This window comes from Neovison vison, chromosome 3 (assembly GCF_020171115.1).
Source record: "Neovison vison isolate M4711 chromosome 3, ASM_NN_V1, whole genome shotgun sequence".
NCBI lineage: Eukaryota > Metazoa > Chordata > Mammalia > Carnivora > Mustelidae > Neogale > Neogale vison.
The window spans coordinates 220222218-220241000 of record NC_058093.1 but is presented as its reverse complement, the minus strand read 5'-3'; the positions used below and the strand labels follow the sequence as shown (position 1 = coordinate 220241000).

Sequence of the window (18783 nt, the reverse complement as noted above, 5' to 3'; positions counted from 1 at the left end):
TAGAAGCTACCATTTATGGAATTCTAAGCACCATTCTAGGTACTTTACATATACATTATTTATAATCCTATCACAATTGTGTAAGGAATAAATATAATCATTATTTTCTAAGAAAGAAAACAGAGGCAAAGAGGAGCTAAGTAATAATTTCCCTAAGATTCCAGAGCCAGAAAGTACTAGAGCAGGGATTCCAGTCTGGGTCTATTTTATTCCAAACTCCACCCTCTCTCCACTTTGCAAGCACTTTCTCATGTGGTATCTACTGGATATCAGCTCTCTGAGAATATTACATTCCATTTCTCTAATAAAGATAGGATAATATTCTTCATCATTGTAATTCAAGACTCTCAATCACCCTTAATATGCTTCTACCACCTGAGTTTAAAATCCGCCGAAGAAATAAAATGAAGAGTTTGCAGTACTAATACTCCATCTCAAATAAAGCAAATGGGTACTTCTTTAATTTAATGGATATATCATGAAGATACCGTTTTTTGTTAATTTTACATGGGTTTCCTCCTTTCATATTTGAATAGAATAAGAGTCATGCATCCAAATAATGCAAGCTGTTAAGATCCTGAGGTCAGGGACCAAAGTCTTATTCAATTCTATAGGCCCAAGGTGCATATGTGGTAGACATTCTACACCTGATTGTCATTAAAGATAGAGGCAATGATTATCAACCTCTAAAAGTAACATTTTACGATATGTAAAACATTCGGAACAGCAATAAAGACTCCATGTTTCAAAAAAACATGTTTTTGGTCTGCAGGCAAACATCCTACCTCTCGATCCTTGAGTTTCATAGCAAGCACCAACTGATGCCTGTGGTTAGTGAGAGCCTCCCGATAATTTCCTTTGGAGAAGAATGCAGAGCCCAGATTTCCATGAGCTCGGCATTCTCCTGTCTGGTCACCTAAAGTGGATTTAAAAAAAAAGATAAAATTTCTCTAAGTTAGAGTGTTAATTGTAATTTATAATGCCCATCTTAATTTAAGAACCACAGATTTACTAGCTAAGATTTCATTTGCCTTCTTTTAGAAAAGTATTTTCTTTTTCTACAAGACTCAGTGTAGTAAGTTATGGTCCTAGAACTTAAAGCTCTGGACAATAACTGTTGTTATAACATAAACTACATTTGGGGACATAGGTATCCTGGAAATGAGAGGTTAAAGACCTTGACACAAACAAGCTGCTATGAGTCACCTCAATGCTCTGCTAAATGACCTCAGATTCTGAACAACCATCAGCATGTTGATTCAGTCATTTAACTAAACCCACTATGACATGTTGCTTCTTTACAAGGGTGCTGATGATAGATCGACTATACTCTTCTCTTCCTGCAGTGCTGCAAGTCACTGAATAATCACTGTAACAACAATCATAATCATAAGCCACATTATTTTACAGATGAGGAAATGGTAGCACCAAGAGGTGAGGCAACTTGCAGAAGGTTATATGGCTAGTAAGAGGCAGAATGGGGATTCTAAACTCAGCCTTCTGGCTCCACAGGCCACACTCTCAACCACTGCACTATACTGTTACTTCTGACAAAATGCTGATGCTTTCTAAGATAGACAAAAATTAAAATTAAGATGAAGGATTCACCCATCAATACTATCACTTGGGATATTAAATCTGTTAGCCCAAATCTCTGAAGAGGGCAATGAATATGTTAATATGTTAATCCACAGAACTTGGCCTTTTGCTGTAAGAAAAGCCCTGAAGACCTAAGTGCTGTAAAACAGAGAACATTCTAGAGACACACTCACTTTTCATTGCATATGTTATTCCCATCCATGTGAGGCTAATCAGCTTTATTTCCTTTCTGTATTGAAATAAAAGACAGACGCAACCCTACCTAAGGTCTTGGCTACATCCAAGTCCTGCTGCATGTATCCAGTACTCTTCTCCGTGTTTCCGAGAGACCAGTAAGCACTGCTCAGGGCAGAGAAAACAGAACCTCTCAGTTTGAGGCTGCAGGTGCCAATCTTGAGAGCAGCTTCTAAGACAACCACAGAGGCCCCATGATGGCCAGCTGTCAGGAGTTCCTGCCCAACCACAGACACGACCACAAAGGGGCTCTTGTCCAGTTTCATTTTCTGAAGCTGCTGATAAGTGGGCTCGAGGGAGTCTGGGGAGAAAAGAAAAAGGAAACAAGAGAATGTAGGATGATATACAAAACAATCTTTTGTAATATGCTCTAGAAACAAATGTGTATCGTACCTCTTTATGGGCCATTTCAAGTACAAACTCTTCAGCCCTTAATCTAGCACCACCCTGAGTGTCCACTTATCCATATGACCCTGTAATCTCAGCCTCCGTCTGGTAGGTAGTCTCCTTCTTCATACTGCACCTGCGTAAGCCACACCCACCTTCTCTTCTGGTCTTTCTTTGACTTTAGCATGCCATTTCCCCCGAACAGTTTTCCCTCCTCCATCCTGCTGTCTTCTCAAAATCTTATAAACATAACCCTTAAGTTTGGACTCCACCATATGGTATTCCCAGGCCCTCCAGCCCACCTGACTCTTCATATCTAAACTTTGGCTGCATTTTTATAATAGGTATTGCTGTTCGACCCTTAACTATTTTAGAATTATTCCATGTATGTTAATTTTTAAGGCATTTCCCCAGCTAAATGCGAACACTGCTATAGAGTGTTTAATGCTTTACAATAATGTCATAGCAATTGGCACAATGTGGGCACTAAATCGAAAGCTTCCTGTTGCAACACAGGTGATAGTCCCTAATACATCTGGAGTTCAATAAACGTTTGTGTAATCTGAATCTGAATGACTGATTAATAGAATGCCATCTACCTTTTCCCTGGAAGATGAACTCAAAGACACTCTCCCAACAAAATCCCCATCATCCTCACTGCAACCCAGCATCCGCTGCTTCTTCTAAGACCAGTATGACCAAATAAAAAAGTATTACCAGCTTTTGTTGGGGTGACAAATGAAAGCATAAAAGAAAAAAAAATCATTTGAATGTACTAAGGTAAGACAGAAGACAAAATTAAGGTTGATCTCATTTTATTTTCATGTGGTATCTGGAAAGGACATGGACTAAGGCTCTGAAAGCCACAAAGAGATTCTTTCCACTTGAGTCTTAGAGGATGACCTCTAAGTGCTTCTCCCCCCCTCCCATTTTTTTTAAAGACAATTGCAGAGCCACTGGCTATAACCCTATAATGACGTAGCACTTACAACACATTTGTTAGCTTTCATGAAAAACTATTTCACATTAGTTGTTCCCCTGTACATATGTTTAAAAAAAAAAAAAACTACTAAAACCCTGGTCTCTTTAAATCCTGAATATCTCAGCCAACGGTACTGCATTAAAATGTAATTTTTACAATTTATGGCTTTGAATTTCAACTCCACACTGAGGAGCTCTCATCTGAATCAACATTACCACAGAAACCTCGAAACCTACTGATGCCTAAAGCATTTTTCCCCCTTCAATCAGATCACTAAATAGAGAACAAAGAACATTTTTACACCTGTCAAGATGCAACTGTGAGTAGTACCAGTAAACACTAGCTGACCAATAGGGTTAAATACAGGCACAAGAACCCAGGAATTACTAGAATAGAAAATAGTACCATACTGAAATCAATGTGAGCAGAATTTGGTGGTACCCACTGATGGGTCTGGGAGTCAATGATGATCTTACTAGCATCCCACCAGTCAATTAGCAGAAGCAAAAATAACAGAATTTTAAAGCCGAAAAGACCTTGAAAATACCCATCTTAGCAATGATGCCTCTAAGTTCTGAAGTGATTTACCTAAGTTCAGACAGCTTAGAACAGAGCCAAGACCAGAACCCACTGCAGGGCTCTAAGGCCAGGCTCTCTGATGCCATACCAGGCAAAATTTTTAGTTATTAACAAAAGAAACCAATCTTGGCTGGTTTTAAGTAGAAAAGAAATGCACTGAAGAGCTATTGCCCAGGGCAAAAAGGCAGGCCTCCAGACCCACAGTCAAAATCGTGCCACAAAAACTCTGTAGTGAAAGCAACATGACCATCAAAACTAAACCCAGGACACCTCAGCTTCCAATGCTGCCTCCGCCACCACTGAATGTCACCTTTAGAAAACAGATGTCACAACTGCCAACCAACACCGTCCGAACAAACTCTGTGCTAGCCTTTCTTCTTTGAACCTTTAGCTCCTAACTCAGAGGTGGCTCTTAGCTGCAAAGGAGGATGGGAACATTAGGATCTGATGATTTCAGCTTTTACAGTGGAAGGCAGGGGGCAGAAGTAGAAAAAGGAATTCCCAAAACACGGGAAGAGCGTTCAGACACAGAGAGACCAAAATGACTACTTGTCAACAAAGATACCATGCTTCAGCTGGTGATTTTTTTTTTAACTATAGCAATCATAGCCAAAAAAGGAGCCTTCTAACTGAACTCTAAAACTGTATCATGTTAGAAAGAAAAGAAAACATTGCCATAATTAAAGGACTAAGGGAAATACCTGGAAGATGACCCCTGCCAAAAAAGGAAAGAAAGAAAGAAATCTTCAATTATACAAATTTACACTAAATAAAAACACAGTTGAAGGAACAAGAGGTAAAAGAACAAATTTCCATTTGCAGTATATTGGGAAGAGACTATAAATACATTAACAGACAAAATAAATATAAGCTCATATACATACATGTCATAAGAGTTTGGAAAAGGGAGTGATTATTAAGGGTAATCAGAAAGTTTCATGGAAACATAACTTGATTTCTTGGAGAAAGGGTAGGTAGGACTTGGACAAGTCTTTGGGGGTTGTTTTTCCCTGTGAGAGGAGAGGGTATTTTAGGCAGATTTGTCCTAAACAAAGGTGCCAGGAGAAGATAGGCACATGGAATGATAGAGAATGAAGAACAGGCTAGCTTGAAGGGACCAGAGACTATTATAGGAAAGGAAGCAGATGTGGAATAATGGGCGGAAATATTCAGCTAAGGAAAAAGAGACGTGGATTTCAAAGCCACACAGCTTCCACCTCCTTACTTTGTCAGGTATAGATTGTGACTCTGGTAATGGTTATATAAATCTATAATGTTATAGATATGCCTATGTCTATATATACTTATAGACACATTCACGTAAACAAATACATATGTACATACATGGATGTACATCTATGTCCATAGATATGTATGTGCACAGATATATACATAAAAGTCCATTTCACTTTCTGTATATTTAAATTTTTAATACCAAATTTCTCTGCTCTGGCCTGTAATTATGTCTCATTGGCCCACACTCTTTAGTCAGAAGCTCTGGTTAGCAGGTATACATGCTTTTGATAAATAAAAGTGGTAGGACAAGGGTTTTTTTTTTTTTGATGTAAAAAGAATATAGGCTAGATTAGCTATCTCTGAGATTCTTTCCAACTCTACTTTTCTATTGCTCTAATTCCTATTCTAGAGTAAACATAGGCTATTAGCAAGGAGACAAACTTTGTGATTTTATCTGGCTAGGTGGAACAGATTTGTCAGCCTGTAGCTGTTAAGATGTTTTCGTTCTAGAAACTATGCATGATATATGAAATAGCCTATGTTAAACCAACTACATAAAAATGTAGAGGGCCTCTGCAACGTTCACTGAATACCACTTACGTGCGTTCAAAATGCATAGGCTTTAAGATTTTAAGATGAACGAAGTCACATTTCTTGACATTTGAAGAGCTTGTAGGAACATAGTAGAGACTATTAATAAACAATTTCACTCAGTGAATAGATACACTATATTTCATCAGTTCTGAGACACACATTTATTCATATATTAATATCACTGGATTTGGGATTTAACATCTCTAAACATGAAGGTGCCTCACAGTGATCTGTCACTTCTATGTCTAAATAGGTCCAATAGAGCTCTTTCAGTTTATATAAAATAAAAAGTTAAATCGCAAGAAAGAATTATGTCATCATTCAAACATCAAGGTAATTAACATTTTCACAGATTTCAATTTGTCTATGGCCCTATGAAGACCCAGAGACTTCCAATTACCCTTATAACATTTCCATATATCGATGATTATAAAAATCTGGTGATACCACTACCAGTTACTCTTGGATACATCACTAAAATATAATACTGCACTGCAAATCCAAGAGACTGACAGAAACCATTCTGAAATAAATCTCCAAAACAATGATCCAAAGAGAGAATAGCAAGTAATGAAAGATAAGAAAGTAAGCAAAGTATTATGAGTGTAAAGTACTCCCAAAACCCCAAATTCAGAGGAGAGGTTCCTAACATTCTGTTCATTTTAATGGTCACCTTTTCTTAGGGTGATTCCTTAAAGAGGCAACTAAATTAAAAACCACTTGGCTGTCACGAAAGGACAACTGTTGTATGATTCCACATATAGAAGGTACCTAGAGGGGCGCCTGGGTGGCTCAAAGGCCTCTGCCTTTGGCTCAGGTCATGATCCCAGGGTCCCCCGCATCGGGCTCTCTGCTTGGCAGGGAGCCTGCTTCTTCCCTCTCTCTCTGCCTGCCTCTCTGCCTACTTGTGATCTCTCTCTATCAAATAAATAAATAAAATATTTATTAAAAAAAAAAAAAGATTCTCTTCCTCTCTCTCTCTCTGCACCGCACCCCTCATGCATGCACTTTCTTAAAAAAAAAAAGGAAGGTACCTAAAGTAGTTAAATTCATAGAGACAGAAAATGGCATGGTAGTTGCCATGAGCTGGGCGGGGCGGGGGGAATAGGGAGCTGTTATTTATTTTAAAGGTTTCATTTATTTATTTGAGAGAGAGAGAAATTTATTATTTATATGAGAGAGAGAGAAGGAGAGAGATCACAAGAGAGAGAGAAGGAGAGAGATCACAAGATCACAAGGCAGAGAAGAAGGCAAAGGGGGAGGGAGAAGCAGGCTCCCTGCTGAGCACAGAGCCTGATGCGGAGCCCAATCCCAGGACCCCGAGATCATGACCTGAGCCAAAGGCAGTCACTTAACCCACTGAGCCACCCAGTCGTCCCTAGGGAGTTATTATTTAATGGGGACAGGGTATCAATTTGGAAAGAAGATAAAGTTCTGGAGATGGATTGTGGTGATGGTTGCACAAACCCTGTAGATGGATGTAATGCCAATGAATTATAAAATTAAAACTGCTTAAAATGGTCAATTTCATGTTACACATATTTTACCACAATTAGAAAACTTGATTGATACAAAAAGTAAAACTAAACCCTCCTAAAAAAAAAAAAGAAAGAAAGAAAGGAGGAAAAGAAAAACAACTGACGCTTATTAGTGCTTTGTCTAAGGCATTTCACATTTTCCCAGGTTTGTTCCAAAAGGATTCAAAGGCCTTCTATAGAAATAAAAGTAGAAAATACAGAAGTCAGAATGTCAGAATGAATAGAAAGTAAGGATAAGACAAAAAAAAACAAAAACAAAAACAAAAAACCCTCAGCATCCAGACAGGCAGCCTCGAAGCCCTGGCCCATTTCCTAAAGGTGGCCAGGACATTTCAGGCTCTACACTTCACAGAAGACGAAGCAAAAGGATAAAGAGCACATCTAAAATTCCCAAACCGTTTTAAAAAAAAATACACCACCACTCAGGAGAAATGCAGCTTTTCCTGGCACTGGGGGCTGACACGAGAGGCCTCCCTGGGCGGTGCGGCGTTCCTCCCACACCCAGACCTCCGTGCCCATCATAAATACAAGAGCGGATTAACATGGCTGTTCCGTGCACTCCTCAGGGAGAAGTGCATCACACTGAGGCGGGGAAGGTGGCTGGCAAGAGCCTGCTTATACCTTCTAGTGGCAGATTCACAAAACAATACTAGGAGATATATATTGTCATTTCCCTCTTACAGGTGAGGACTGAGGCATAGAGAAGGGAAGCAACCTGCCTCAGTCGATGCAATAGCAAATGGCAGCCCTGGGATTAGATTCCAATCTTTTCCGAACAGAGCATTTCAGAACTAGGCCTCCTGTGAAGTGAAGGCCACCTAAAAGAAATTCAAAGGGAAAGTATTCTCTGAGGGTGGGTGGCAATTAGGCAAATGAAAGGTGAGCCCCAACTTGACCCTGAGAGAAAAGCTTATCCATTCCAGAGCCATTTTCCACAAGCACTCCATAAAATTAGCTTCCCTGGATCCTCTGGAGCTGCTAGAAACACCACGGCAGGTGATAGCCCGTAAATGTAATAGTCTAGATTACCGAATTAACGGGAGGAGAGAAAATATACACAAGAGAACCCTCAGCGAGAAGCAGCCCTGGCATCTTTAGAGGAACAAATAAAGGTAAACTCAATCTCACTTTGTAATTATACTATTGAATTTGGTTGGCAGTAGTACTATGCTCTACCATGCAAATTTGCATAAACATTTACAAGATACAATGAGCTGAAATTGCTGAAAGGCTACCTGAAAAGGAGAAATGGAAAAATAGGCAAAGGATAACTTGAGAGGTCAGGAAAAAGCATATCATTTTATATTTATACTTATTTTTATATTTTCATTAACGATTTAAGGAAATACAGTATGTATAAGATGTAAATATATTCACAGGAGAAGTAGTTTAACTGTTATCTTGGTTGGTGAACATGAGTGAACCATTAAGTAATGATTCAATAAAGTAAAATGGACTTAATCCAGTTAGCAGTATAAGCAACAATATAAAAAAATCTAGTAAAAAAATCAAGTAAGTTTCAACATGGATAAATATAACATTTATTTGGGAACAAGGACATATTGATGTGGATCAGCCCTATCTTTAAAAAAAAAATGAAATCCTGTGCTCACTTCAGTAGCACATATATTAAAAAAAAAAGAAAAAGAAAAAGAAATCCTGACACTACTCCAAAAGGCCAAACCACAGGGATACTGTGCACATCACTGGACCTTTGTTTCTTTATCGAAGTACTTGGACTAGGGAGCTTCCTCTGTGACATTTAAGAATTACAAAACAAAAACTACTGATACAGGGCACCTGGGTGGCTCAGTGGGTTAAAGCCTCTGCCTTCGGCTCAGGTCATGGTCCCAGGGTTCTAGAATCGAGCCCCACATCGGGCTCCTTGCTCAGCGGGGAGCCTGCTTCCCCTTCTCTCTCTCTGCCTGCCTCTCTGCCTAATTGTGATCTCTGCCTGTCAAATAAATAAATAAAATCTTTAAAAAAAAAAAAAAAACTGATACAACAACAGATCAGACCTCTATGTAAAGTGACCCAAACTGCACAGCTATGCAACAACAGCACAAACTGACTGGCGTGAGGCTAAAATAAACAGTGGGTAAAAAATGGGCAGCAAATGATGACAGATTTTGTGAATTACAACCATATGACAAAAAGAGAGGTCATTAAGATGTGAGATGATGCCCAGAACAACATCGTGCAAAGCAACAACAGCCTCTATAAAATGTTGATAAGAGAAACCCACCTGGAATAGACATGGTAGTAAAGGCAATGCTAAAAATAAATGAGATAAATCAAATTGCCTTAAGGAAAGAGGAGAAAATACAGCTCCAGGCACCTGTAAGATGCAGCTTTCTCCGGGGTCAGCCTTAGGTCACTCAGTATAAGATGGGAAAGAACATGGCACAGAAAACCCTAAGGGGGACGGCAGCACTGAGTGATTTCTCACAGGGCAGGGAAGATTTCCTTACATTTATCTAAACAAATTGTTGCAAAGGCAAAATGGTAAGTATGATTCTGCTGATCTCAACACATTCACTCCAGTATTCTAAGGCAGCAGCAGAAGCATCTCAGAATAAGGAAGTGGTATCTTCACAAACTAAATAAAAAAATGTTCCAGGTAAACTGCTTGCAGTAGGGTGTAGGAAGAGAATCAGAAAATGCCAGAAAATGGCAAGGAGAGACATTGATTTTTTATTGTTGTTGTCCACTTGCCCCTGCAAGCCCTGGAGCTCCAAAGCGCATCTGCTCTAAGTCAGAGTTTATTAACAGCAGGTCCCCCAGTGGGAGAAGCCATTAGGTTCCTACAAGCAAAGACTCAGCTTTGTGTGGGGTTATAAAATCACATGAGGAGAGATTTCCTTATCTCTTTTTTTCCTAAAACATGCAACCTTCCACTTCCAGGAAAACATTTTTATAAGCTATGAATCACCCAGAGACTATATGAGTCCCATTTAGTTCATCAGACTTTTACTTTGCATTTATTATGAGCCAAGTACTGTACTAGCCGATATATTAATACTATATCATGCCACAAATATTTTCAAAACTAGATAAAATGTCTAATGACACTGCCATTAAAATTTTTAGGTTCATTCAAAAACATGCCATTTCAGAGATAAAAAAGAGTTCTGTCTGACATAATCTAATTAATATGGAACATTATTAGCTGTCTACTGTTTGACGTCAATCTGCCTTAGTGTCTCTGTCACTGCAAAGATGGTACCTGGTGTATCCTTTCAGCCCAATCTGTCTAAGGGCTGCTGCAAAAATCAATGTTCCTCGAAGGGAAGCCAATTGGGTTTGGGCCTTAGAATGCCTCCAACCTCCAGTACTATTTTCAATCCATTGTTCTTCCAGAATATCAATTGGTATAAAACAGAAGTAAGAGCAGGAGAAAACCATGTAAACTCATGTCTATCTTTTCTCTTTCCTTTTAATTCAACATAATCTTTTCATGTTCCTCTGAAAAATGTTAGACACAGCTTACAGTTAGATCCATACTTCCTTTTATGAAATATTGGAATGTCTAATATCATCTCTTATTTGATTATTTCTAGATGGCATATCAGTCTAACTGAGTCAATCAATTTACCTCTGGCGGTGTTTGATTTAGAGGTACAGAATCTCAGAACTATTTTTTAAAAAAGCATTCTTTAGATAATGCTGAAATCCAGAGAAGTTAATTCACTCACCCACAATCATATAGTTTATAAAAAAATTTAAAATAGAATCCCAGTCCATAATATTCTGGGCCAGTGGCCCTACCACCATCCCATCGCACCTCATTAACATCAGCTATCGACGGTGATTCTTGATCTTCCTTTGTGTAAAATATCCAATCTTGGCAAATTTGATAACCTATCAGTTTTCAGTGCCTGAGTCCAAGGTCTTCAATGGCTAGACATGTACTGCTTTAAATTATTGTCAGACCAATACTTTCATCCTATTTACCTCTCATGGGAGATTTCATGGCAGCTTCTACCATCCCCACCAGAAGCTGTAGACTCTTGGGGTCTTGAGCCAGTCCAGAAGCAAAGGCTGCCAGGGCATCGGCATGACGTCCGAGGTACTGGAGGGCAACACCCTGTCGGAAGTATGCCTTGAAGTAAAGAAAAGATAATGCATGTTATACTTATGTTATACTATGCTCCAAGACTGATGGTAATTCTTTTTTTTTTTTTTAAAGATTTTATTTATTTATTTGACAGAGACAGATCACAAGTAGGCAGAGAGGCAGGCAGAGAGAGAGAGGAGGAAGCAGGCTCCCTGCTGAGCACAGAGCCCGATGCGGGACTCGATCCCAGGACCCTGAGATCATGACCTGAGCCGAAGGCAGCGGCTTAACCCACTGAGCCACCCAGGCGCCCTGATGGTAATTCTTTATTACAACAACTGGTCAGCATACCTAAGATGGAGGTTGCCTGGGTTCAAAAATCTAGTAAACAGCTCAAAATCAATTCTGATTTCTTCCAACATCCTAAAATGCTAGCATCCCTCTTTCTTTCTTTTTTTTTTTTTTTAAAGATTTATTTATTTATTTATTTATTTGACAGAGAGAGAGAGAGATCACAAGTAGGCATAGAGGCAGGCAGAGAGAGAGAGAGGGGGGAGGAAGCAGGCTCCCTGCCGAGCAGAGAGCCCAATGCGGGACTTGATCCCAGGACCCTGAGATCATGACCCGAGCCGAAGGCAGCGGCTTAACCCACTGAGCCACCCAGGGGCCCAAGCATCCTTCTTTCAAGAAAATTTAAGACTTTTACTCTTTTCACTTCAAGAACACTTATTAATTCTACCACATTCTTTGGCATTTATTTACAAATTGCTTTTTTGATGATTTTAAAATACTTTTTATCCTTCTTTTAACAACATAAACTCCTCAATGACAGTGTTGGGAGATTTTTATATATCTCACCAAAGTATCTGGTATGATACAAGATAAATGAAAGACACTCAAATTCCATTTATTTCACATTTTCCCCTTTTATATAATTAAAGGGAAATATCAGTGTATGATGGTTATTAAGATAATTTTAACAATGAGTAATAGAACATGGCTACATTTAATGTGGTGTTTCAGACATAGTATTTAAAAGTTGTTATCTAAAATATGTGTGCTTTACTCAGAAACAAAATAAGATTATTGTCCTTTGTGTTCTTTAATTGGATTAGTTTAAAGACAGTGTTACCAACTCTGATTAAAAGAAAACATCCTTCCTTCCAGCTAACTGCAGAAAGGGCCAGAAAGTTAGTAAAGTATTTAAATTTTAGAAAAGTCTTAAGACATGAGCAGAAAGAGCAACAAGAAGTAAATGAATAAAATGTTACTAGCACATAACTAGCAAAGGACTTTATAGCTGATTAAATGACAAAGAAAAATGATAATTAATACGCTCATTACTTATATGACATCTTCTAAAATACGTGGCCTCCTGTTTCACATAAATAATCTTATAATATTATATGTTTATAACACATATTTAACTTTTTAGTCCAATATACTTTGAAATTATCACAAATTGTATTCATGGGCTCTAAATAAAGTTTCAAACAACTCCTAAAACTTCCACTCAATAAATTTAATACATAATTTCATAATTTTATATTATATACACTGAGAGAGAGCACTTTTCATGTATACAAAACATATGGACTTACCTTATCTTATTTCATTTTTATAACTCCCTGTTGAAGTAATTTAGGATGGATAATACTATTAAGTGTTTCTATTAAGAAACAATCCATAAACAGAATGAATACTCAATTATGGGCTATTCAGACTTCTATTAGTTTAAACTACCAGCAGCTGTTAAAACTCAGACCCTAGTAAGACAATAACCTGTAAATGCACTTTCATTACTAATTCATAAGATCACTTCCTTTCAGTGGACTCAGCAATGGTTTTAATCTTTAATGTGTTTATAGACATTTGTCACTACTCTTTTCATGTCACATTTTAGGTGATTTCTATAATCCAAGAGGCAATATATACCACATTCCAAGTAAAAATAACTACAGTTTAGCTTTAATATAGCATTTCTAGAAAACATAAACTAAAAAAGTGCATTTATTTATGTATACACATATATATGCCAAATGTCTGTAAATTATTATTATTATTTATGGAGAGAGACAAAATGGCTGTAGTTTTTGATTTAAAGTATGTATTTTAAGAAACACAAAAATCTATTGTGGTAATTATTTCAATTATAATTACAATACATGGAAGTCAAATCATGCTATACATCCTCAACCAATATAGACAGTGCTGTTATTTCAATAAAATTGGGCAGAAAATACACACAAAAACCTTATAAGAGTCTCAATGAATTTGATATTTTTTTTAAAGATTTTATTTATTTATTTGACAGGCAGAGATCACAAGTAGGCAGAGAGGCAGGCAGAGAGAGTGAGGGAAGCAGGCTCCCTGCTGAGCAAAGAGCCTAATGCGGGGCTCGATCCCAGGACCCCGAGATCATGACCAAGGCCGAAGGCAGAGGCTTAACCCACTCAGCCACCCAGGTGCCCCTGAATTTGATAATTTCTTGTATATTTAAAACAAAACTTAATCATTCATTACTTCACTGAAAGAACAACTGCTTTCCATGTCTGACAATGAAATCACTGAAAAGTATGATTTAGCTATTCTGTCCAGGTAGACAAAGTACAGTGTTAAATGCAAGTTAGGGTCATAGATTACACAGCAGTTACACAAGAAGAGTGTGCACATTTTGTTTTCTTAGGACACTCAGGAGATGAGATGAGAAAAAGTACAACTGGTCATGCTGCCCACAATCCTAGCTTCCTTTTTTCAGAAGATTTTGAAAAGAGGTAGAAGGCTCAATAGTTTCCCTTGGTCCTGCCTTATGCCCCTCTAGAACCCTAAGCTCAACTTTGTAAGATTTCCTCAATTAAAAATCTTAAGAGTTGTATCCCTGTCAAGACAAAGCATAATTAGATCAAACTGTGACAAACCCCTGTGATCAAACTGTGATCAAACCCCTGCTCCAAACTCATAAATCAGGACTCCCCAACTTTTTCCATACAATATTCATTGCATGTACAGACAGCTGTTGAAAAAATATTAGCTATCTATATTAGTTATCTGTACTTTTGTGAGAGAAATGCCACTGTGGAGTTGAACTGATGATTATAAAACAAGGACTGTTGGTTACTGTGACAATAAAAAGAATTTAGCATAGTGTGCCTGACACAGAGTAAATACACAATAAAAGTAGCTATTTTGATTAGTTAATGAGAAAAGAATCACAATAAGAATACATAATTACAGACCCACAGAATATAAGGGGAGTCCAAGAAATAGTTCAAAATCCTACTATTCAGTATAACACGATCCAATTCCTATCACTGCTTTATTCATTCCTCCCCTCCTCCCTAAGAGACTGTTTGCAACTGGGAACTCATAGCTTTAAGGCTCCCAGACAAAATTTGATCCACCCAACTAAGACAAATTAGTATTATCTGGTCTTGAGAGATTCAGCAGCCACTCACAGGATCTTCTGTTTACCGTAACTTCAAGAGAATTGATGTGATCTGCTGTAGCCTATCTGCTTCTCCTCTACTGGTTTGTGCTACTAATTTTTCTCTTACAGACACGAGAGAAGTTCACAGGTTTCACAGGAACCTACTTCATCTAGGAAAGGGGCAAATTTTTATCATTAAGATTGAGCAGAAGCAGCATATGCTCAGCATGGCAAGGGAAGGGGGGCCCCCACACAGCAATGTTGAACCCTTGGTGCCCAGCCAACCTCAGCAACCCCCCCCACATATACCACATTCCAGCCACAGGTTATCAGCAGATGGAAAATGAAGGGCATAGTGGGTTCACTACTTAGAGCACCTATACCCTGAGAAAAATGGTCTTAATCTGAAGCGTTAGCCAAGAAGAGAAACTTAAAAAGACTTAGTGAATACACTGGACTGAAGGTGAGATGCCTAGAGTTTTGAGTGTTGCAGAGTCATTCACCACAAAGAAGCCTCAATGATTATTCCACACACACTACTAAATAACCTCACAAATAATAGAAATACAACTGGTTACAAGAATAAGTTTCCATGCTTCCTTCCTTCCATTAGCATTCCCAAAAAATCTACAGCACCAGGCACTGTAAAAAGAAACAGGCAGGGGGCGCCTGGGTGGCTCAGTGGGTTAAGCCTCTGCCTTCCGCTTGGGTCATGATCTCAGCGTCCTGGAAAGGAGCCCCGCATCGGGCTCTCTGCTCAGCAGGGGGTCTGCTTCCCTTCCTCTCTCTCTGCCTGCCTCTCTGCCTACTTGTGATCTCTCTCTCTCTCTCTCTCTGTCAAATAAATAAATAAATAAATCTTTTAAGAAAAAAAAAAAAAGAAACAGGCAGGACTCTTAGCCTCAAGCTACCCACAATCCAGAGGGGAAGAATACAAAAAGCTCTAAACGTCATGACTGCTACTTTAGTAGCTGCTTACGAATAATAAGGGCTTGTAATATTTCAGCAGTAATAAAAATGTAACTAACGACCAAAGTATTTACGCCCATTGTTGAAATTGTTAGTATTTGCTTTTTATTATGTGGCCATTCCTCTCATCTCAGAGAGTCTGCAATGGACTGAATGTTTGTATCCCTCCAAAATTAGTATGTTGAAACCTAATTCCCACCGTGATGCTATCTGGAGGTGCAGTTTTAGGGAAGTGGTTAGGTCATGAGAGTGGAGCCCCCAGGAATGAGATCAGCGCTCTTATAAAAGAGATGCAAGAGCTCCCTCTTCCTTTCTGGCATGTCAGGACACAGCAAGGCACTAGGAAGTGGGCCCTTACCAGACCCTAAATCTGCTGTCACCTTGATCTTGGACTTCCCAACAAGAAATGTTTGTTGTTTAAGCTACCTGGCCTATGGTATTTGGTTACAACAGTCCAGATGGACTAAAACGGGGTTAAAGTACAAACACACAAAGACTAAACGTGGGAAACAGTAAGTTCTTCACGCGTCAAGCACCCCTGGAACCAGTGAAGGACCCGCAAGCCTTTACTTTCAACATCCCATTTCTGGTTTCCATTTCTAAAACATCAGTGAAATCGGTCCTAACAAACATGCTACTCTATCACTGCTCAAGTCAGTGATGTAAATTACTATGCTCATGGGCACATGTATATATTTAGGACATAAAACATAGGACAAATACATGTAATATGTAATGCTACATAAAATTAAACATATTTGCTTACATGTACAATCTACTACTTATTTCAAGCATTCACAAATATTCTGCTTTCAATTAATCTGTACTTTCTCATGTTATACTTTACTATTCCTAGTAATATTCTTTCCTGTTTGAACATTTTTACATTTTCTATAGAATAAATACATCTATAACATGGTGATATACCTACTAGCCAATCATACCACCTGCTACCACATCATCGCCATCTTTCTCAACAATGTTTATAAACTGCAGAACTATTTTACTGAATTTTACTTTATTATTTTATTTAAAAATGCATGGAAATGGGGAAAATAGAAATACCAATTCTTGTTTTTAAAAAGCAGCAGTATTAATCTATAATTTAACACAACTGGGTCAAAATGAAAATGATTACAGGGTGCCAAAGGCAGAAAAACCTTAATATCACTGGATGTACACAGAACAACTAACTATGCTCAGTTGTGATGGAAAAGAATAAAGTTAGAGAATATGAAAAAATGATTCTTGAAAAGGAAAGGCATGATTGGAGATTTTATTGTTTAGTTATCTAGGAATTAACACTTCCCACTCACTGAACATGTCAATCTCTGGTTGAATATTTTCCTTCTAAATATTTTATATATTTGACTTTCAGGAACGCTTTATATGGGAAAATAAAAGACTATTACTTAAAACAGATGTGACACATATCAGCAAAATGTAAATATATGCAAATTACCTACTATCACATTTATTTTCTATTATAAATTATATATTATATCATATAAAAATGTGATACATAGAAGTGAAGGCACAGAACCCATGTCCTCAGTAGGTTGTTTTGTTTTTTAAGATTTTATTTGTACCTGAGAGAGACAAGCACAAGGAGGGGGAGGAGCAGAGTGAGAGGGAAAGGGACAAGCAGACTCTGTGCTGAGCCCAGACCCTAACACGGTGGTAAATCCCAGGACCCTGAGATCTCGACCGAAGCCGAAATCACAAGTTGGATTCTTAACTGACTGAGCCACTTAGGTACCCCCTCAGTAAGTTTTCACCATCTTATATCAAATAGGCACCTGTATGGACACATCCACGCTAATTAGTTTTTCTTTTTTACAGGCAAACTATTTTTGTTATATATTTTGTTACATATGTTCGACTTAAAGAGAGAAATTAATAGAACTTCCTGCAATGATAGACTGTTCTCTGTTCTCTCTAATAATGGCAGCCTCTAGCCAGTCACACTTGGCCACTGAGCACTTGAAATGTGGCTAAAGTGACTAAGAAACTTAATTTTCAATTTTATTTCATTTTAATTACCTCAAATTTAAATAGCCAGGGGTGGCTGGTAGCTACTAGATTGTACACTGCAGTTCTAAAATTTGGTCTTCCTCTAACAACAAGTCTCCAAACACAAATCTAAACTGGAAATTGAAAGGGGACATATTAAGTGAGAGAAATAACTATTACCAAAGCTCAAAAACTATGTGCCTTATTCCCACGGCAGCTGTGGTGAAAGAGAAAGGACTCACAACGCTGACGCTGGAATCCTGTCCTGATTACTTATGGACGAGACACTTAACGCCCCCAAACTTCATGTTCCATTTCCACTTCAAGAAAGGAGAATGATGGGCGCCTGGGTGGCTCAGTGGGTTGGGCCGCTGCCTTGGGCTCAGGTCATGATCTCAGGGTCCTGGGACCGAGTCCCGCATTGGGCTCTCTGCTTGGCGGGGAGCCTGCTTCCCTTTCTCTCTCTGCCTGCCTCTCCGTCTACTTGTGATTTCTCTCTGTCAAATAAATAAATAAAATCTTTAAAAAAAAAAAAAAAAAAAAGAAAGGAGAATGATGATGACCTCAAAGGGTTATAACAATGATTGCTGACTGATAGCACATATGAAATACAGAACACAGAGTAGCCACTTTTTAAAATGAACAGAACTGAATGTTTCACTAACTGTTACTCTTATTTGGTATTTGTTGTATAATCAAGTTCCTCATCTGCTTCACCAGCTTGCAGATCAGAAATCACCTTTAGTATGTTGTTGGGAAAACTGCACAGCCACTGCAGAAAAACGAAACTTTCCTTATACTGCACAGAAAAATAGACTCAAAATGGATGAAAGACCTCAATGTGAGACAGGAATCCATCAAAATCCTTGAGGAGAACACAGGCAGCAACCTCTTCGGCCTCAGCCACAGTAACTTCTTCCTAGGAACATCGCCAAAGGCAAGGGAGACAAGGGCAAAAAATGGACTACTGGGACTTCACCACAATCAAAAGCTTTTGTACAACAATGGAAACAGTCAACAAAAGCAAAAGACAACTGACAGAATGGGAGAAGATATTTTCAAATGACATATCAGATAAAGGACTAGTACCAAAAATCTATAAAGAACTTATCAAACTCAACACCCAAAGAACAAATAATCCAATCAAGAAATGGGCAGAGGACATGAA

The 18783-nt window shown here is 38.4% G+C and overlaps 1 protein-coding gene across 2 annotated transcripts in view; it reads right to left on the bottom strand.

Annotated features, from left to right (window-relative positions):
- Positions 1 to 18783, bottom strand: part of TTC28 (tetratricopeptide repeat domain 28) — a 424481-nt gene that overhangs the window by 291080 nt on the left and 114618 nt on the right. For both annotated transcript variants that reach the window (XM_044244012.1, XM_044244011.1), the window contains exons 2-4: positions 11104 to 11251; positions 1862 to 2134; positions 786 to 916 (exon numbers count right to left, since the gene is read on the bottom strand). In XM_044244012.1, the coding sequence (XP_044099947.1) occupies positions 786 to 916; positions 1862 to 2134; positions 11104 to 11251 (552 nt within the window). The remainder of the gene's footprint in view (positions 1 to 785; positions 917 to 1861; positions 2135 to 11103; positions 11252 to 18783) is intronic.